Here is a 22,003-nt window from a genome sequence, read left to right as displayed (position 1 = left end):
ATGAAATAAATCTGGGGTTGTGAATAAGAACAAGAGTTTACCAGACCTCTGTAGCGGCTCCTCATCTCTGCTTGAGGCTACATTAGCCGCTATTAGCATAACACACCTGAATCTCCGACTGAACAGCTTTTGACAAGAAAGAAGACTGTGGAATAAAAAAGGCAATCTGGTTCTGCTGCATCGATTTTGGTCCTTTTATTTGTTACTTTCCATTGTGACATGTTATAGGACTGCAATGTTAAATAATCTTTAAAGTAAAAATACAAAATTAGTATCAACAAATAACCATTATGCAGAATTGGCATATTTGTTGGATCATTTTTGCATTTAAATCGAGGCTGAAGACCTTTCTTTTTGACATTGCCTTTTTTAATTCATTGTACTGCATTGTGAATTTTATTCCTGTATTCTATCTGTTTTTAATTTTGTAATGTTTTTAATTCTGTTTTAATTATTTTTAATTTCTACTAGCACTGCTGCTGAAATGTGCTATATAAATAAAATTGCCTTGCCTTAATATGTAAGTGGCACTTTAATGTTGTAGCTGGTCAAGGTGGGGCGAATTTGAACTCTACTGTACTCATATAGTGTTGGGTCTGATTAATAACAAAGCATATTAAATAAACAGATCACAGGATTTATCTTAATCTGAAATGTAACCATTAACTTTAGCTGTTATAAAAATCATAAAAATTACAATATTTCCCTCCGATATGTAGTGAAGTAAAAGTATAAAGTAGCATAGAATGGAAATACTAAAGTAAAGTACAAGTACCTCAAAAATACATTCTCTATAAGTACAGTACTTGAGTAGCTGTTCTTTGTTACTTCCCACCCTGTCAGACAGATGCTGTTAAATCATTATAAAGCCTGCTTTTATCATACACACACATTGATTGGTATCTACCTTACACACCATTACCCTTGTGCACTGTGTTTAACTTGTCAATATGTCAGCATCAGTGCAGCAAGGACCTAATGCCATGCATTGGTTTTACCTAATCGAGTCATTCTGATTCCAGTTATGGCTTTAACAAACAATGAGGGAGAAGGCTTTGAGCAGCAATATCAGAAAAAAATACAGATCCCTCCTTTACAATGAGAAACTTTGAGCAATGTCGAGCCCAGCAGCAGTCACAAGGACACTGGGTTCAGTAGATTAATGGCGTGGAAATGAACAGTCCACGTGTCGCTAACCAAACATGAGATCGTGAGCTGGAACAACAGCGAGTTTTGCAGCTACGGATTAACAGAGAGGTCGCCCTTAATGTCAGGGCTGGAAGGCCCTGGGGGCAGAACACATACACACATAGATGGATGGGGGGGGGGGTTGACACATCAGCGAGGTTGGGATCCCAATGAAAAGTAGCAGATTTTTCAGTTTTTCTTTCATAAAATGCTGGTCAGGTTTTCCACGAGATTTTTTTTAGCCTCTGGGGAAATAATTTACACCTCAGAATGTCTGTGATACAGGGTGGGAAATTAGCACCCGCCAGCAGCCAGTGGCGGGTACTTTTTCAAAGTGGCGGGTGACTTTGCCTTGTATACCAGTGGCGGGTGGATTGTAAAACATTCCTTGTAACGGATTGGACAGCTTTTGTCAAAGAATGCTGTTGCTAAGAAACGATGCACAATGCTTATAGGAGTCGCGTTACATTACTGCTAATGAATGCTCAACATTTCCGGATTTTGCTGCTTCATAATAAAAACATTCAAATACCAAAATAACGGAGGGCTTTTATTGCGAAGAACTTATAGGAAATGAAACCGTTCACAGCTGGGGCTTTGACCACGCATATTTCCATCAACTCCAGACTTTTATCCAGTAGTTTTCAGCGATCGTCCGTGACACCAAAGAATTTCTAATAAGGATTAGGGTAGACTGGCTTTTGTGACACCATGTAGCTGAGCTGAGGTACAGATGAAACGAAAATTATCGGTTAAAAACATGGCAGCATATCCCCGGTGTTAAGAGGCCCGCCGCGGAGTCAGCATTAGCTATGAATGTACTCTGTTAAGGGCGAAGTAAAGAAAAAGAGAAGGTAGCCTACTTTTCGAACAAGTGGTGCATTAACAAAACGTACAGCAAAAGACCATGCAAAACATTTCAGACCGTCCTGCCAACCTGTATTAAACATCAATGTATGCTGTAACGATTTTTCAGTCGCTGAAAGCTGCTGCTGTTTTAATCCTGTCGACCTCTCTGCTGCTTAGTTCCACACACACCCACACCCACACACACACACACGCACACACACACACACACACGCCCACACACACACACACACGGTGGATGCAGGAAAAAACAGAGATGAGACGCACACTATGACCTTGAGGTCAGATTGAGGACAGCTACGGTCGTTATTGTAAGTGCAATGATAAGTTAAAGTCCAATAAGTACTTTATCAAACCATATGAATGTGTGTCCCAGGCCAGGTTAGGAAATTAACTAACAATGTAAAGATCAACAAGCCACTGACAGAAATGTTAAAATTTGATTCATTCAATAAATAATTTTTTGTCTTAAACCCACCAGCCATTTTCATATTCTACCAACATTTGCAGCATCCTGAGCCTTTTTGGCAAGGTTACTAGGAAAACTCAGCCCAGAGTAATTTTATTGTCCCCAAAATACATTTCCTTTTTATTTTTAAAGAACTATACAAAAAAAGCAACTTTCGCTGTCTCTCGCAACTTCATTGCAACAAAAGTCCAAAAGACATTGCAACTTTTATCGCAATTTTTTACAAAAGCTCCTGCAAAATCAGGCATTTTGGGCCGCAACAATCTCAGAAAAAAGCTGTGAAATCCTGGAGGGACTGTTTAATGCTGTGTTACTGAGAGATGAGTCAATATTTTTTTTGTTCATTAAACATGTAAGCCTACAATTACTGTAGAATATGACCAAACTGACCAAACACAATTTTACCATGGTCTCGCATGCTTTTTTTCACATCACTTTTTATTTGCCTATATTAATAAAATATGTAATAATAATAATGTATTGAAGCAATTCAAAATATGCTAGTGCACTTTCTTTTATAAATTTGAATTATCGAAAAAGTGGCTGGTAAAAAATATAAGCAAAAAAAGTTAATTTCCCACCCTGCTGTGATAGCATGAAATATTACTGTATAGCTTTGCCTATTTTGCAGATGGGAAATCATGGATGAAGCTGTTGGTGGTGGGTGTTGTGAAGAGATCAAAGGGGAGTACCTTTTTTTTTTACCCTTATTTTAATTGCCCAAGGCCAGCTCAACATCACCAAGCCCAGATGGAGACAGTGAAAAGCTTCTTTACACCAATTAAAAGTATTTTGTAAATCAAGACACATCCTGCTCGAGGGTTTGCATGCAAACCACGGACACAACATTCAATACATGGAGGGGTAAAGGGGACGTGGGTTCATGTTGGATAACTGGAGGTGGTGTGTGGGTGGGGGGGGGACAAAAGCGCTGTCTGTTTCTGTCGACGGAGAGCTCGGAGAGGATGCGTTCAGGCGTAGACTTTACACAATACCATAATTGTGCATGGTGATATCAGTCAAGGAGAGACTAAACATAAACACTCAAAATTGGGCAAACATCGATCACACAGCAGGACTCATCCACACCCATGCATGGCAACACACACATTCTACTGAGGTGGAACTAAGGAATATAAACAAGGACACACCAAGCATGGAAAACATGTCAGTGCACATACTAAACAGTAACCTTTCATGTAGCACACACACACTAAACATGCTTGGAAACGCAAATTTAAATGGATTACAATGAAAGCCCCCCCACCCCCCCCCTTTATCTCACAGTCCTCTGCAGTTTCTCCCAAGTACACAATGACATTAGAGGGAGCCTGCTGTTCATATACAGAGCAACAGCCAAGCTCAGAAAATCTGGCTTGTTATGCTTTGTCAAAGCCCTTCTGTGTGTGTGTGTGTGTGTGTGTGTGTGTGTGTGTGTGTGTGTGTGTGTGTGTGTGTGTGTGTGTGTGTGTGTGTGTGTGTGTGTGTGTGTGTTAGAGAAAAACCCACCCACTTTATTTCCACTCTGCTGTAGTCCTCCTGCATGACTCACCTTTTACAGTGTGGCCTGACCACAGTGACACAGCTGAATAGCACTCTGTGGTGCTGAAACATCTCTTCTTTTGTACTGCCGTGGCTTATAGGTTGATGGTTAAGATGTTTTCATGGCACTTTTTGTTTTTTAAATGCAGTTCATCAACCAAATATCAGTTTAATCTAATGACGTCTTTATTAACAAGTCCAGATTGCTCTCCCAACAGAATCTTAGAAGAAAAGGCAGACTGATGATGTCCCCTCAGCAACTGTTGCAGTAAATTCAGCCACAAAGGTGTAGTTTAGCTCTACCAGATTAACTTGAGTAAATAAATACTCTTTCCAATAAAAGCTGTTTTACCATTAGCATGGGTGGAATTGCTTTGATATGATAAGGATGTTATTTCTGATTTGTCTTTTGACCGAGCCCTTTTACAAATGTGATCAGTCTCATTGACTTGTTAATGGCTCTTTTGATTAGGCTGGTTTCTATGCATGAATGTGGTCCTTGTCTCTTCCCTATGTAGTGTTTTCCCTGTTCAGACTGTTATCATGCTCCTCTCCTCTCCTACAGGCTATTTTTCTGCTCTTCTTGCCTGCATCTGTATGTTTCTCTCAACCTTCATGGTTGATTACACGGCCAAAATCAATTCTTCATTGCATTGTTTGTGACTTTGCTATCACATGGACAGTTCGATATGGTATATGTTGGTCAATTAACTGTATTGTTTTTGTTGTTTTTGAGTATGCAGACTATGACTTCACGATTGTGTTTGTGTATGTTGTGTGTTTTCTGTGTTGATATGTGAATTATTCCAGAGTTGTTATTAGCTGAGTACAGGGTGTAGATGTGCTGTCTAACATTATCAAGTTAAATGTTGCACTCAAGACACAAATGCCTTTCCCTTGTATGCCCTTAATCACTGGAAGCCACCAACACGCACACACAAGACTGCTTTTTTTTTATGATTTATAAAACCATCAGTCAAACTAGGTTTTTTTTTTATTTTTTAACAAAGCATTCGACCTGAACAGTACGTTTGCATACATTTTTCACTGGCCGAAAAAGCTTTTTTTCTTGATGTGAAATTATGGCTGGGTTTACATTAGAAGGAAAACAATTTAAAGCCGTTTGTAGTCAATGGCTTCAGCTCTTTATACGATCTGTGACCCCTGCCTTATCTGTCTGAACTCACTCAGTTATTCATCTGATTTATTTACGATCTGATTGATTTATTATCGCTTAATGCACATCAATCGCCCAGAACATGTGACCATTGCTCAGTCCTTCTGAAAGCCAAAGTGCAGTCTGATATTAATTAAATAACAATGTATCAAGTTTGTTTTCCCGCTCTCTTTTACAATGATGAAACACAGACATTATGAGGATCTCTATAGATTGCAACAGTTTATTTACATGTCAAAAACAACCTTGTTTCCGTGTTAGGCATCACTGGGCTTAGTGTAAAGAAAAGCAGCTCTCTGATAGCTGAGTCTGTCTGCAGCGACGGACCATTATGTTCTCAGTCAGGATGATGTCATTACAGTGACTAAGGGCCACTCCTTTATAGCAGTTACTTGAGCTAGGGTGTGGAGGGCATTATTGGCATCTTAAAGGGTAACCACCATTTTTTTTCAACCTGGACCCTATTTTCCTTTGTTTTTGTGTCTAAGTGACTGATGGGAACAGCAATCTTTGACATTGGTCCAGTATTAAGCAAGTTCGCTGCAGTCGGCAGTGGCAAAACAAGCTACAATGTAAGTTAATAGGGCAGTTGTCCAGCTTGTATTTACCTTCACAGAAGTGCTTGTTTTGCCACTGACAGCCTCAGATTAATATTCTAAGTGTCTGACAACATTATGGAAAGGATCCCTTCAGAGATGGACCTTTAAAACCTCTTTGAGATCTTTCTGTGTACCCAGGAACAGCTCTGCAGTCACTAGCGATAAACCCACCAGACTCCATTTAAAAAAACAATACTTTTAGCGTGTATAGAGCCATCATATTTTCACATGTAAATCGGTAAACTACATGTTTATTTCAACCAAAACTAGAGTTGTGATGGTTGGAAAAGTGGAAAGACATAAGACGTAATGTTGTCAGATACTTAGAATATTAATCTGAGCCTGTCAGTGGCAAAACAAGCACTTTTGTGAAGGTAAATACAAGCTGGACAATTGCCCTATTAACTTACATTGTAGCTTGTTTTGCTGCTGCCGAATTCAGCGATCTTGATTAATACTGGACTAATTTTTGTTGTTCCCATCACTTAGACACACAAAACATAGGAAAATAGGGTCCAGGTTGAAAAAAACGCTAGTTACCCTTTAATGTGGATTGGACCAGTATGGGCCAGTACTCGTGTTGAGTCTATTAAGCCAAACATGACATCACACATCTTTGAGTGCACAAACTAAAAATTTGGACATGGCAACTATGATGTCTCCTTTATTTGTTGTATTTTAGAGATTAAACAATTATATAAAAATAAATCAGCTGAATAATTATTTTAAAAATACAACTAAACGAGGTCGCACGTCATGCTGTGTAGCCACAGTTTTTGACATATTTGACATATGTTATTTTTAGTGACAACATGTTAACCACTGCTTTGATTATGCTTTGATCTTTAATTATCTGTTGTCAGCCATTTTCATTTAGCTTTTTCTGCATCCATGACAGGTTTGAAGACCTCTGATCATATTGGGTCCACGGCCATCCAAGTGGCCAATCAGGCGACAGCCAGGCTCACTGAGGAGGGAGACCAACAGTGAGACTGGAAGACCCTCTTATCACACCCACACTGCTTCACCCATCCCACTCCATCGTCACTGCCATGTCTCTACCCAGTGGCAGCCCAGAAAGAGAGGGCTCTAGTGGGGCTCCCCCTGAGCTAGAGTGCCCTTCTTCCCCTCCTGGCATGGACCCTGACCCCTCATCAACGGGCAGCCCAGTGCTCAGCCCAGACTCATCTTCCCATGATACACTGCTGTCAGCACCAGCAGCATCCCCGGCAGACTCCGAGAACCTGAGCCCTGAAGAACTGGAGCTACTGGCCAAGCTGGAGGAGCAGAACAGGTGAGATCAGTAGCTGTCCTCATCAGGGTTAACTATTGGAGTGAAGGCAGTCATTATAGTTTTATAGTAGCCAGTTTGACCAATTAATACTGAAGGAGTTGGTGTATGTAGTTTAGACTTCCTAATAATTGACCGTTCGCTAAACCTTTCCTTTTCTTCATTAGTAGCTTAGCAGCCCAAGCTAGGCACAGCGAGCCCGTCAAGCTTTGAATAGCTCCACAGGTTTGGAGGGTCGTGTAAGAGCAAAGTCTGAGGAATGGCTGCTTCTTTGCTGCTCGGCGCTTTGAACAGTCGCTTCAGTATCACATGAATGCTGTCGTCACACGAGCACTGCGCTGACATGACGATTGCTGTCTCAACACGGGTTGATGAGCAACTGAAAAGTTTTTTGTTTTCTCCAGAAGCACTTGAACATAGGATGGAAGACGGTCAATGATGATAACTACTACAACTAGAAAAAGTGAGGTGTTTTGCGTAACTTGGTGTATTTCTGCTGGCCTGTGAGTAGGGAGATCTAGGCACTGGTAGGATTGAGTCTTACGTTTAACATAGTTAAATTCACAAATACTACCAACATTATCAATATACAAAGTATCCCTTTTAAGGCTGTTTTCACAGTGATGTCTGGAGAAATAGTGAATATTGTATTTAGGAGCATTTTAGACACAGACCTTTTGGTCTTGAAACACTGTCGTTGTTCAAGGGGTGTATGCACCCAGATTAATGCAAAGGGATTTGTGTGAAATGAACACAAGCCAATGTCAATTTGACCTAGAATCCTAAGTCTGCGTGCCCTACATTTGTAAGAATACACTAGGTTAAAAAAAAAAGGGTATGTAGGGTAGTGTTTTAGAAAACACTGAATAGGTCAGGTTTAAAAAAAAAAAACTTTATAACTTTTATTTTTGTAACATTTACATTTAAGAATAATAAACACAGACAAATACATAGACAGTTCATTACACAGGGATTTTAGGAGCTGTGGTCCCTAAAAAAAAAAAAAAGAAGAACAAAAAAAAGTGTTTAAAGTGAACTTTAATCACTTTCCTGAGAGTAACAATCCCATTGCATCCATTGTTTGTCAGACAGTATATGTCAATCATTTTTCAATCAATTTTAATTGTCACATGAAATCATACGAGGTACAATTCCAGTGAAATGTAACCCATCATATCATTGCAATATCCATGTAATGATATCACACATGTACCCTGGATGCTAGTGTATGTTCTTTCAGGAAGTTCATTATTTAACCAGTCAGGATCTGATTGTATGTAATTATCTGGTTTCACAGTAATGTTTTAGAAAGGGACTAAACTTGGGGTAAGGTTTAATCCCTGTGTTAGGTAAGGTTTAATCCCACACAACGAAGCGCACCAGATTCTCGGGGGGAAATGTCTGTTTAAATGTTTGTATCACTGCAGAAAATTTCATTTAGTTTCGCTTAGACTTTTGGCTTTGCTTAGACTCCACCAGGGCCTCAAAAGACAGTAAATCACGTTCAAATGAAAAAGAATAGCACATGCTGTACAATTCTTCCTCTAGCCGTCACAAATTTCAGCAGAGTAGTCAAAGTAAAGGACATAGGAGTCAAGTGACTTAAAAGAATCAGACATTCAGGATCAAAGTGGTACTAATGCCTAACACCCTCTGGGTAAAGACCGGTCTCTTTCATCACATCACCTCTGCTTTCTGCTGCCCCAGACTCCAAGGAACACAAGGATAAAGAAATACAAAACCTTTAAAGAAAATTACATTTTGGAAAATACACTTGTATGCTTTCTTGCCGAGAGTTAGATGAGCAGATCGATACCATTCTAATGTCTGTACGTGACATATGAAGCTACCGCCAGCAGCCGGTTAGATTATCTTATCTTATGGCGCTTTTCCATTACGTGGTACCTGCTCGACTCGCCTCGACTCTAATCGCCTTTTTCGGTTTTCCATTACGAAAAAAAGTACCTGGTACCTGCTAATAGGTACTTTTTTTAGTACCACCTCAGTTGAGGTTCCAAGCGAAAAATGTGTCTTCTGGCTGTGGCAACAACAACACACCTTCGACGTTCTGTGTGTGTGTCGCGTTAGGTCACGGCAGTTTACTGCGGCGCCGCTATGACGACCAGCCACGCTGAGGCGGTACTAAAATCTGCAATGGAAAACGGATGCACAGTGAGGCGAGTAGAGTCGAGGTGAGTCAAGCAGGTACCATGTAATGGAAAAACGCCATTAAAGACTGGAAACGGGGAAACGGATAAACCTGGCTCTGTCCAAAGGTAACAAAATCTGCCTACCAGCACCTCCTGAAGCTTATTAATTAACTTATTTTATTGTGTTTGTTTTAATCCGTACAAAAACCCAGGTATAAAAACAAGTTAAAAGTAAATTTTACAAGGGGCTATGTGCTAGACTATTTCTTGCCCGGGAGCAGTGACTTTCTGCTGGCTGCGGCTTCATGGGGACTTTCTGACTTGGCTTGACCTGAAAGTCGAAAAACTCCTCGGCTAAAATAGTTGATTTGACTTTGATTGTAAGGAGCAGTGTCTGAATATGTGTCTAATAATATACAAACTGACAATTTACATGCTCATATAGGAAGTGACAAACTGACTGTTGAACATGTGGCCCAATCTCAGGTGACCCACAGATACTCCAGCATCCTTGTTTACAATATGGACTTATTGTACTGTATTTAGAAGTATTACTGCACATGAGATATGGACTATTTTCTACAATATTTTAAATTAACTTCTCAACTGGGATGTCAAAAAAAGCCAGACTATCCTTGTATTTACAGTACCTTTTTGTTTATATTGTTTATGCTTCCTCAACATCCAACTCCAGGATTTCTATGCCGATAAAGGCAGCATGTTAATTTAAAAGGTTGATAGGTTGAAAGATATAAAGATTAGAGATGCACCCATTATAATTTTCTAGGCCGATTCCGATTTTTCATTGAGTTTGACCTGCCGATACCGATTTTAGGCGATTCCGATTTAATTTTTTCTAACCACTTTATAGCACACACAAATATTCATTTTCTATCTTTTCTTTAATAGAACATTTTACATTTCCAGCGAGCGGGTATGCGCGCCACCCGGCGGTGAAGTGAGAGAAAGGAAAAAATTGCGTGTGTGCGTGCGTCCTTGAGAACTGTAAGTCGTATAACTTATGTTGTCAGTTCATTGTTAGCTGGGGATTTCGTTGTTTGTGTTCGTCACCTGCTAGCTAGGTTGCACGTGGCTGTTGATTCGATATAATGCCGATTGTTGAACGCCCTTGCTCACGTTTGTATTTTATGTGCATTATTTACAGTAGTTACACTGCATTAAGATAATGTAATTAATAGTGGGTTTATTGTTATTTGCTAGCCTATATATAATTCCTATGCATTGTGTATGGTAGCCTTTACAATGTTATTTATTTACAGCATTTGACCGGCATAAAATCGGCATATGTCAGACTGACCGCCGGTTATGGCCGATCACGTAAAAATCAGCCTATTCCGGTCACCAGCCGGTCAATCGGTGCATCTCTAATAAAGATAAAGTGGTGCTCTTATTGCTTTGACTCACTGGAAGCTGAGTTAAAGGCCAACTGCTCACCCCCCCACCCCCCCAGCCAGCTGTGTGTGTAATATCCTCATGGGTCAGCCTCTGATTCTGTAGTTAAAGGTAACAAGCCGTGATGCTTCTGGTGCCTCTGCAAGGTTTTGCACAAGCTGTACTGATCCTCGTAATGTCACATGTCTGCCTCAGTGTTGTATCTGTCTTCCGTGACTCCTAATGCTCATCTCAGCTTCTCTGTTCCTCTCCAGTGTCTCTACCAGTTTGTACAAGACAAACACGCTGTGTGTAGTCATGTGCCCTCCTGTTCTCATAAACTGTCTCTTCATGCAGGTTGCTGGAGGCTGATTCTAAGTCCATGCGGTCGATGAGCGGTTCACGGCGCAACAGCGGCTCCTCGCTGGTGTCCAGCTCCTCGGCCTCATCCAACCTGTCACACCTAGAGGAGGATACCTGGATCCTGTGGGGCCGCATCGTCAACGAGTGGGAAGAGTGGAGACGCAAAAAGGACAAACTCCTGAAGGTGGGGATCAGGCACCGGAGATGGAAAATTAAAGATTATGTTGTCACAGGCAGCATTTTCTAAAATATGAGTCATTGAATATAATTAAAAATGAGAACGTCAATAAGAAGATTAGCAGCCTCCTCACTTTATTTTTACATCTTGCTGTTCAGGTTTCACAGGAAGTTTAATGGAACAAAAAAACAGAAAAACGGGCCTGTAAATCCCTGAGCTATTGCACCTTTTATGCAGAGTCTGGTTGGCCTTTTATATCCGTCGGTTTCTTTTTTATAAGGTCACAGTGTGCCTTTAGCCATGTGCATATGTGTGTGTCAGAAACATGTAGCTCGGTGTTGTCTGAGAGCCCGGGGTTTATTTTTGCTGATGTTCATCTACAACTGAACAGAGTTTGGGAAGAAAACCTTCATGATTGCTTGTGTTCATATAATATTTTATAATATAATACTTACACCATATACGCTAATGCCTTTAAGTTGCACCCACCAATACGCCTCTCTCTCTTCATCCTCTTTCTCCCCTCCTTTCCTCTTTGTGTCTTTATGTGTCCTCTGTGACAAAAAAAGGAAACCCAGGGGAAGAGAAGATGGATGAGGGAAGGGACAGCTAAATGAGTCAGGGTAAAATGGGAGAGCAGACAAACCAAGCAAAATGACACCGGCTGGCTGCAAATAGAGGATGCATACCCGAACCGAGCCCGTCGGGACCCAACTGTACCCGACGGGCCAGGCCGGGTTCGGACAGATATTTTAGAAATGATGTTCTGGTTCGGGTCGGGCTCAGTCACATCAGTGCGATAAGGCATTGAACGTTTTAAATTTAAAAAAGCTTATTATGTAGGTGCGCGCCTGTGTTAACGTGCGCTTGTCACATGTGCGCTGATGCGCTCATCTGTTGACATTTCCGAATGCCTTCCTACAGTTGCTTATTAAAAGCGGGCTTTCCACACAAACAAACGTATGTGTCATTAGTATGAGGGGAAAAAAACAAGATTACAACTGTGTCGGGCTCAGGTTGAGCTCGGACATAAATATCTTAATGCCTGCCGGGTTCGGTTACTTCTCTGTCGGACGTGGGCTGGGCTCGGACAGAAAAATGCGGCCCAATCCGCACTCTAGCTGCAAACTGTACATAGTTTGGCTTTAATGATTGGCTTGGGAAAAACACGAGTAGGTGAAGAATTATTGTGAAGAGTGATACATCATAATGTAACGAGCGGCTGTAATTACAACATGACAATAAATTACCCTTGTAAATATATGTATTCATTGTCACATCATTGATTCCTCTTCTTTGCTCTTCAAGAGATGCTCAGATATGCTTAAAATTGCATCCCTCACCACATAAAGCAGCAAGGTATTAATCCTCTTAAATGTCTCTCTCTCTTTCTCTTTCTCTCTTTCTATCTCTTTATCTCTTTCCTACAGGAGTTGATCAGGAAAGGCATCCCTCATCATTTCCGGGCCATCGTCTGGCAGCTACTAGGCAACGCCACTGACATGCCAGTGAAGAACCAGTACTCTGAGCTGCTAAAGATGTCGTCTCCCTGCGAGAAACTCATCCGCAGAGACATTGCCCGCACCTACCCTGAGCATGAGTTCTTCAAAGGCCAGGACAGCCTGGGGCAGGAAGTCCTCTTCAATGTCATGAAGGTGAGCACTGCAGCAGTCCTGATAGCATCTATGAAAAGGAGATTATTTTGTTTTCACATTTATGTGTGTGTGGGTACAGTGTTTTAAATGATAGTCATTTATGAACTCATTTGGCATGCATTCACATTAAGTGACTCAGATATTGTTTACGTAGGACCAAATCAGGTATTGTTCTGCTCCTCTGTTTCTGGACATAAAGAGAACATGTTAACAATCGGGTGTCCTAGACATGGACCTTTGTTATTATTTAATTTCCTGTCAACTCTCAACTGTGTTCTGTCTAATAAAGGCAACGATAATGCCCCATCAATATCTTTATGCGATGCTACTAAGCAACTAGAGCTGCATGTAACAATCATTTTCCTTTTAATAAAAGGTGCTCTGTAGAGTTATGTTTATTTTCAGTGTTACTCACCTAAATGCATTGTGTGTATCCTTGAGGCCTGACAAACTTTAAAACATTTTACATCCTTGTTTGCCAACTTGTTGTCTTATTTTTCACTCTTATTTTCTCTGTGCGTCAAGGTAAATAATGTGTATTGCTCTGCCCACATTTTCACACGGCTGCACAGTACAAAGTGGGACTCATAAATACATTTATCCATTGTGCTAAACTCCACTGGCATGTTTCTTCAATAATTTGGAAAAAATGCCCGTTACAAGTTTACAGAGCCCAAGGTGATGCTTGTTTTTTCCGACCAACAGTCAAAAAACCTAAAGATGTTTAATTTACACTGATATAAACAGAGAAAAAGCAGCAAATCTTCACATTTGTAATGTTCACTGGTACTGGCAGAACCCAAAAGCACAAAGATGAGACAGTCAGAGTTTGTAAGGAAGGCAGGGTCAAAATCGGGAGATCAGTCACAGGCTTACAAATCCAAAGAGGGGAAGGCTGAACCCAAGGTCCAAAAAACAGGCAAACAGGGTCAGAACTGGCAGATCAGGCAAATATAAGGTAAGGAGGGGAAACCAGGTGAGGGTCATGAGCTGCTAGCCAGGCCTGACGAGGAGCCAAGATCTGAAATGACAGGAGAGTTAGTGACAATGCAAAACCAGATAAAAACAAACTAAGAGTTGTTGGAATTAATTACAACATTTGAGAAACTGCAACCAGCATATGTTGTAAATTTGACTTAAACGATTGTTAGTCAACATTATTTGTTTCAGCATGACAGGCAAGTGTTACTGACAGGCAGCAATTACTATCAAATCAAATCGGAGTGCCATTTCTTACTGCAGTCATTTGGAAAAAGATGCATTGAACTGGAAGGATTTAAATTGCTGTAATTAACTTCCCCATTTTGCACTTGCCAGGCTGAATGTTACCTTCCTAGTGTAATTTTGTTCGTGAGACAAACACTGTAGGGAAACAATACAATATGGAGATTTCTTGTTCGCAGTCATGGAAACAAGCTTGTTGACTACACATCAGTCAAGTTTCCTGGTAGCTCAGCTGTGCAGGAAATGAATAGCCTGGTTGACACCAGACCCTTCTCAGGTGACGTAACAGCGACAGCGGCATCAACGGGCTGCTGCACTTCGGTGGCCGTCATGTTGAATGTAAACAAAAAGCTGCTTGCCGTCACTGCGCTATCCTCGTGTAAAGCCCACCTCAACGGTTGCGATTGGTTCCTGAATGGGCTTGAATGGGCTCTTGGCCAGACGAACTTGCAGAGCAAATCTAAAAATTTGCCGGAAGTTCATCAGGGTTTTCCCAGGCTAGGAAATGAAGGGACCTCTGGTGACTTTTTGATCCAGTTGATCACAGTCTGAATGTTTGGATTACAGATGTCATCTGTGCTGCTTTCTATAAATACAAAACATAATGTGTGTGTGTGTGTGTGTGTTTTCAGGCTTACTCTCTGGTGGATCGAGAGGTGGGCTACTGCCAAGGCAGTGCATTCATCGTTGGTCTGCTGCTTATGCAGGTAATGATCAAATATTTCATGTAAATGATCCAAAATGAGAATATTTTGCCTGAAGGCTCCGTGTAGTATGTCTGAGGTTTATTGTAATCGGTCCCACTAGATTTCTCTGACTACTACAAAACGGTCAATTATGTAGCAGGATTTTGAAAAAATTGCAAGGCTATTAAGTTGTCTCTAGAGGTTATTTATAATAAACTGTTTAACATAAGCGTTTAATAAGCTAATTTATACCAAATAAGATAACTTTACTTACCCCTTCTTCCAGATGCCAGAGGAAGAGGCGTTTTGTGTTTTTGTGCGTCTGATGCAGGAGTACCGTCTGAGGGAGCTGTTCAAACCCAGCATGGCCGAGCTGGGCCTCTGCATCTACCAGTTTGAGTATCTGCTACAGGTGAAGAGGAAGCAAGTCTATTAATAAACATGGGGCTTGCAGTGTAACACTCATCCACAAAGGGGCAGCAAATTATTCATTTATATCTTCAGTGCATCACTTTCTTTTTATATGTCCTTTGAGACTTAGGGTCATGCTCTTTTTTGACTTCAGGAGCAACTTCCAGAGCTGAACGTCCATTTTCGATCCCAGAGTTTCCACACATCCATGTATGCTTCGTCCTGGTTCCTCACTCTTTTCCTCACCTTCCTCCCTTTGCCTGTCGCCACACGCATCTTCGATATTTTCATGTATGAGGTAGGAAAAATTTGTTTCTGAAGATGTATTTGATGTGTTTGACTGCATATATTCAGTTTACTAATCTGTTTCAGCTTACTGAGCACACATAACAAAATATATGACCTGTCCGTAGGGCCTAGAGATTATCTTCCGTGTGGGCCTGGCCATCCTGCAGTACAACCAGACTGACCTCATTCAGCTGGACATGGAAGGCATGTCACAGGTAAGCAGCTGTAGCTTTATGCCACCTGCTGCATAAATGTGTTTCATGTACAGATTTAGCTGCAAGTCAAAGGCTCCGCTTTCCCCTTTTGCACGCAAGCTTCCTGAACTACAGATGTGCTCTGATTTAAAAAAAGAGGCGTCACACTTAAAACAGAAAGCAGGACACATTGGATGATGGTATAACATGCTTGTATATCAGTGTTTTATGTGAGATGAAACACTGGCTTACTGTGTTAAAAATAAAAATGTGTTTGTCCTTTGTAAAAACCCACCAAACAGGTGAATTATATTGATTTTTGTTTATTGTACCTGATCTCTAATTAGAGACAAAATCTAAGAAAAGAAATCAAAGGTTGTACCTGTCAGCAGTCCATTTATTTCTTTTTTCCGCTCTTGCTTTTAGGGTAATAGGGTAGTATAAATTAGGGCTGCAACTACATATAATTATTTTCATCATTGATTAATCTGGTGAATATTCACTTGATTAATTGCATCCAGTTTGTCCATAAAATCTCAGAAAATAGTGAAAAACGGCCATTATAATTTACCAAAGCCCAAGTTTCAGTTGACTCTTGTTTCAGTTGACCCAAAGTCCAAGCTCGCTAGACACTTTATTGTCATATGTAACAAAGACAAGCAGCAAATTTTGATTGAAAAATTACCGAAATTATTAAGTGTCATCATAGTTGATGAAAGTAAAATATATTAATATATAAACCTTATTGTCTGTGAATCTTAGTATATCTGAACCATCGTAGTTCCAAAAATGTAGCAGCTGATGGTTCGTCACAAGTCCAACGCAGGGCCTCAGCCGCTCTTCTTCACTACTCTAAAATGTGTCTGCCTGCCTCTGCATTAAATATGAATGAGCATCATTGTCTGTCTTAAGCTCTAATCTTGTGTCTGATTCCTTCCGGCTCTGCCAGCATTTCCAGAAAGTGATCCCCCACCAGTTTGACAGCTGCCCAGACAAGCTGATCCTCAGGGCCTACCAGGTCAAATACAACCCCAAGAGGATGAAGAAGTAAGAGTGCTCATTACTCAACTAACGACTAGTAAGATTGGACGGGCAGTAGGATTTGTATTTCTGTCTTGCTAATGCTGAGGTTGTTGCTCTGAAGGACACTCACATCCTGTGTTTCATGTGTGATTGTTTTGTTTTAAGTGTTAACTGGGGAAGACGCACTTTCCTGTTCTATCTTCTTTTGCTTTTTGATTTTTAAGCACTTATTATTGAAATGGACCACCAATCAACAAACCAAAGCCACCATCATTCTTTAAAAAACATTGCAATGTTGAGATAACATTGCATAATCCTATGTTTTTGTTTATTTTTTTATCAGACTTGAGAAAGAATATACTGCAATCAAGAACAAAGAAATGGAGGAACAAATTGAGATCAAGGTGTGTCTGCTCAGCTGTGTTTGTATTTTATCTATTTGTTTGTGATGCGGATATTCCAATTAGCACTTTTACTATGATTAAGAAATTAATAGGCAATGTAACTTTTGTACCTCAACCCCCTTTCTCTTTGTTCAGAGGTTACGCACAGAAAACAGGCTGCTAAAGCAGAGGATTGAGACGCTGGAGAAGGTAAGAAATGGGGTTTGACTCCAACTTATCTAAATGCCTAAAAAGGTTTGTGCAGCATTATTGACGAGAAACAGCTTGATAGCTCGGCGCAAGACTCTTCACGTTTTGATCAGATCTAGTTAAAGGTGTCATTAATATTATGCTTTTCCATATTTTCTGTCATATCTATAATGTTATAATGTCTGATTTTCATGTTAAACGTGGCCAAATAATGAGGTAAACGTATTTCAGGGAAATCCCCGTGAGCTAAAACATTCAGATTTCCAACTGTTTTGAACGCTCCGGTTTCAACAGTTTTTTCTACTCTCGGCTCGGTGACACGTAACACTTAGCTGGCCTTCTATGATTGGTCATCTGCTCCATGCAGGAACTACTGTTTTGTTTTTTAAGCTACTGTGGTGTTAACATTGTCGTATGTAGCTACATGCTAATGCCAGGGAAAACTGTAATCTTGACTGCCAATGTTGTTAAATTCTCCCCAATTTCAGGTTGCATTACTGAAGAAACATGTCAGATTGGGTCGTATTTGATTCAGAAGCTTTTATCTGCGATTTCTGATGGTAGAAATTGCTGCTCCATTACATTACAATTTACCGTCAGCCTGCTGCTAACTATTAAGTAGCTGCATGCTAACGGCAGATAGCTGTAATCTTGGTGGCCAGTGTTGGTAATTTCTCCCTAATTTTGGGTCACATTACTGTTGGGACATGTCCGACTGTGTAGTATTTGGTTAAGAAGCCTTTATTGGGGATACTTCACAGTACAAAGTCCTGCTATATACTCCGTTGCAGTCAGTCTCCAGCTGCAACGAGTGAAACAACACAGTGGAGATTCCAGGAGACTCGGAGATGCAGAAACATGTTGGTCAATCCGAGCAGACTGGGCTTTTTCCAGAGGGGGTTTAAAGAGACAGGCGCTGCAACAGAGCGTCTCAGACAGTGTGAATGCAGGAACAGCAGCCATGGGCAGTATCAAAAAGTGTAAAAGTATTAAAGTATGTTCTAGTACAAACACATAACACAAGTTTGAACCTGAAAATGCTATATAATAAGGCACCTTTAAACACTGTAAGGAGATTTCACTTTGGGTTTAAATTTGTGAGCTCATAGTTTTTTCCCCCTTTGCTCCAGCACTCTCTGGTTTTTAATCTTCTCTACTTTCTGTAAACACTTTTTTCTGAGTGATCTCACTGCTGCGTCTTTCACACTTCTCTATGATTGATTCCTCAACCTGTGATCCCGTTTCTTGATTTCCTTGAATTTCCTTTTGGGTTCTGTTGTGGTTTTTCCTCCCTTGTGTCCCACTTTCTCTTCATCTCTTTTTTTTTTTCACCCTCTTGTTCCTCTCCTTCGCTGCATTGTAGGAGAGTGCCGCTCTGGCAGACAGACTGATACAGGTACAGTACCGTGAACCACTTTCCCACTGACCTCGCTGTCCTCTGCCCTCTTCGCACCTCCCTCTTCCTCCTCCTTCTGCTCTCTTGCACTGCTTCTCTCCCTCTCAATAATAACCAGCCAAAAGTGCATGAAAGAATATTGTTGAATATGTGTTCAGTCCATAAGACCGTCCTGTAATCCCTAAATGCATGTACTGTTTATTCATGATGCTCTAATAAGGTCGTACAATCCCTGCATGTGGCATGTAAAAGTTTATAGTTATAACTGCCATTACTATTTTCATTATAAATACACCTTACCAAGATGTTAATTAAATATCCTTCATAGTTAGACATTCTGGGTAATGTGCATAAGCTTTCTTGGAGAGAGTTAGAAAAGAAGACTCTCATGTCTGTACGCTAAATATGAAGCTACCGCGCCTTGGTAGCTCTCCTAGTAGATCATGCGCCCCAGGTACAGAGGTTCAGTCCTTGCAGTGGGTTCAATTCCGACCTGTGGCCCTTTGCTGCATGTCATTCGCCCTCTCTCTCCCCTTTCATGTCTAAGCTGTCCTATCAACAAAGGCCTAAAATGCCTAAAATAAAGCACCAGGAGATGGTTAGCTTAGCTTAGCATAAAGACTGTAAACGAGGAGACATAGCTAGCCTGACTCTGTCCAAAGGTAACAAAATCCACATACCAGCACCTCTAAAGCTCATTAATTAACACATTACATTGTGTTTGTTTAATTTGTAGTGTAAGTGTAAAAATGAATTTTTTTTTGATAGATGTAACATGTTTATTAGTACGCGTTAGAGCTGTTGATAGGCAGATTCTTTTCTTTTTCTTTTTTACCTTCAAACAGAGCCAAGCTAGCTGTTTCCAGTCTTTATGCTAATCTAAGCTAACCCATTGCTGGCTGTACCTTTTGTATTTTAAGGACAGGTTTGAGAGTGGTATCTATCTTCTCAGCAAGCCTTCTGCAATAAAGTGAATAGGTGTATTTCCCAAAATTCCAAACTATTCCTTTAAGACAAAAACAAATCTGCAATCTACCATGCAGTAAAGTTTCCCTTAAGCATAAGAATGTTGCATACCCTAGATGCCCAGAATGACCGTTTTCCCTACATTGATATACAGCCTGCATTTTAAAGTTTAAACTCCACAGCTGATCTTGACCCTCTGGCCTGTTGTTCCAGGGTCAGGTGACGAGGGCGCAGGAAGCAGAGGAGAACTATGTGATCAAACGGGAGCTGGCGGTGGTGAGGCAGCAGTGCAGCACAGCCAGCGAGAGCCTCGAGAAAGCGCAGGACACCATCAAAGAGCTGCAGCAACAGAAGGTAATCACCAACCCACAATCGAGTTTTCTGTAAAATAGTGTTAAAATCCCGTCTCGATCTGTGAACCCAATGTCGTGTCTCGTCTCGTAAGCTGGGTGTCTCGTCACACCCTTACTAGTATGGTATACTAGTATACAGATTGCATCAAAGCTTGACCCCCCTGACATCTAGTATGAGCATTTCAGAGGGAAATATTGCACTTTTTACTCCACTTCATTTATTTGACAGCTAGAGTTATTCATTTGCTTTACAAACTAAGATTTTGCATTCAAAACATATAAGAAATGTATAAAATCTGATGTTATAAGTTAAACTATCAACAGTATATTATGTAGTTAATCGCTCCACCTCGACCAACTACAACAGTAATATAGTACTCGTATATGAATATGTCAGCAATAGTAATCTAATATGTTAATATTAAATAGTGTCACACTCAATTTCTATGCGTTGAGTACTTTAAATTTGGATACTACATTTTGCAAATATTACTTGTAATAGTGTATTTTTACATTGTAGTACTGTTACTGTACTACAATACTAAAAACTTTCTCCATCACTGGATTATGAAACATGTTTATATTCCCAGGAGACTGAGCAATCTTCTCTGCCTGTATATGGTGCTGTTGGAGGACAAATTAATTGGGAACATAAGACCACATATTTTCTAATATGTGAAGAGCACATTATTTTTATAGTACACTACAGTATAAGTACACTAGCAGCTGTTTGTAATGAACATGTTAGGAATACAAAAGAGTTTCAAAATGGCTGTCCCATTTGTTCAACTACCACTTTGCTAACCTAGACAAAAACAAACCCTTCTGGTCTGGACCAGCGGCCTTTATAAATGATTTCCAGTTCAAACTCACACACTCACGTCAGCACCTCTTCTGTGAAAATATCATGCGTGACAAAAATAATACATCGTGCTTTTTTCTTTTCAATAATACGCACATTCACACAGGAGGAGGAGCAAGCAAAACATGAATCAAGCTAATCGTACTTTACAAGGCATTGATTTATTATTTAGGTTTTTAAACATGGGATCTTGAGCAGTCTAAATGATGTCACTATGACGGGTGACTTTATTCCAGCTCAGATTGCCGGCACCCATCACCCACGAGAGTTCACACACCTCCAGATACTCCTAGTCCTCTTTGATAACCAACACTGAAAAGCACAAAATGACAAATCGAGACTCTTACGCACGCTATGTACTTGCCCAATTTCAAGCTTTTGTAATTTGCCTCGTAGGGAAATATTTTTCCACTCAGCCCTCTCTTATTTTCTGCTGCTATTACACCCCTACATTTGTAGTTTCACTTTGATGTGGTAACTTGAAAATGTACAGTAGCTTTCTTTCTATTTGCTGACATCACTCTGAGTCAGTGGGGCAGAGGTGCTGCTTAATACCAACTTCATTTTGTTGATCAGCTATTTTGAAGTTTGGTTACAATACAGACATTTATCAAGTACTGGGAACACCTGTCACAGAACAGAAATAAAACAGTTGACAGTTCTATTCTATTTAGTTTCCGCATGCAGACAAGCTGCAGGTGATCCCGATCAGGGGTTAAAGTGGCATGTCATTATTGATGCTGTTGATTTTTTTCTGACAGAAATGACAACGCAATAACTCTTGCTTGCTTTTGTGGCTGCAGCCAAGGAATCAAATGTATTGCTGCAGATTTCCAGATTTCAGCAGAAAAGTCAAAAGAAACAGAAAGAGATATAGCACCAGCTTGTGGTGTAATTCACATCATTTGACACACTGTGGTAAAAAGCTAAACTCCTAGTCATGACTCCATCATCTGCAATATGACAATAACACAAAACCTTTTGAAGGATTTCAATTTAGTATGAGGCCCAAACAAGGTTAGTTCAACTAATATTCCCAGTAGTGAGTAAATATCTGTATAGCAACACAATCTCAAGACAGCTGAGAAACAAATTATCAAAGTTGACATTAAGCCACACTGCCCTGTTATACGATA

At 40.4% G+C, this 22,003-nt stretch overlaps 1 protein-coding gene across 1 annotated transcript in view; it reads left to right on the top strand.

Moving 5' to 3' along the window:
- evi5l (ecotropic viral integration site 5 like) overlaps positions 1–22,003 on the top strand; it is a 40,257-nt gene that overhangs the window by 6,681 nt on the left and 11,573 nt on the right. Inside the window, exons 2-12 of the mRNA XM_078280008.1 lie at positions 6,741–7,136; positions 11,033–11,222; positions 12,647–12,871; positions 14,728–14,802; positions 15,068–15,193; positions 15,347–15,490; positions 15,606–15,695; positions 16,624–16,721; positions 17,041–17,101; positions 17,237–17,290; positions 19,866–20,006. Coding sequence (XP_078136134.1) covers positions 6,895–7,136; positions 11,033–11,222; positions 12,647–12,871; positions 14,728–14,802; positions 15,068–15,193; positions 15,347–15,490; positions 15,606–15,695; positions 16,624–16,721; positions 17,041–17,101; positions 17,237–17,290; positions 19,866–20,006 — 1,446 coding nt within the window. The 5' untranslated portion in view covers positions 6,741–6,894. The remainder of the gene's footprint in view (positions 1–6,740; positions 7,137–11,032; positions 11,223–12,646; positions 12,872–14,727; positions 14,803–15,067; positions 15,194–15,346; positions 15,491–15,605; positions 15,696–16,623; positions 16,722–17,040; positions 17,102–17,236; positions 17,291–19,865; positions 20,007–22,003) is intronic.

This window comes from Sander vitreus, chromosome 2 (assembly GCF_031162955.1).
Source record: "Sander vitreus isolate 19-12246 chromosome 2, sanVit1, whole genome shotgun sequence".
Lineage (NCBI taxonomy): Eukaryota > Metazoa > Chordata > Actinopteri > Perciformes > Percidae > Sander > Sander vitreus.
The sequence above is the reverse complement of the archived record's forward strand: the minus strand, read 5'-3'. Positions and strand labels throughout refer to the sequence as shown.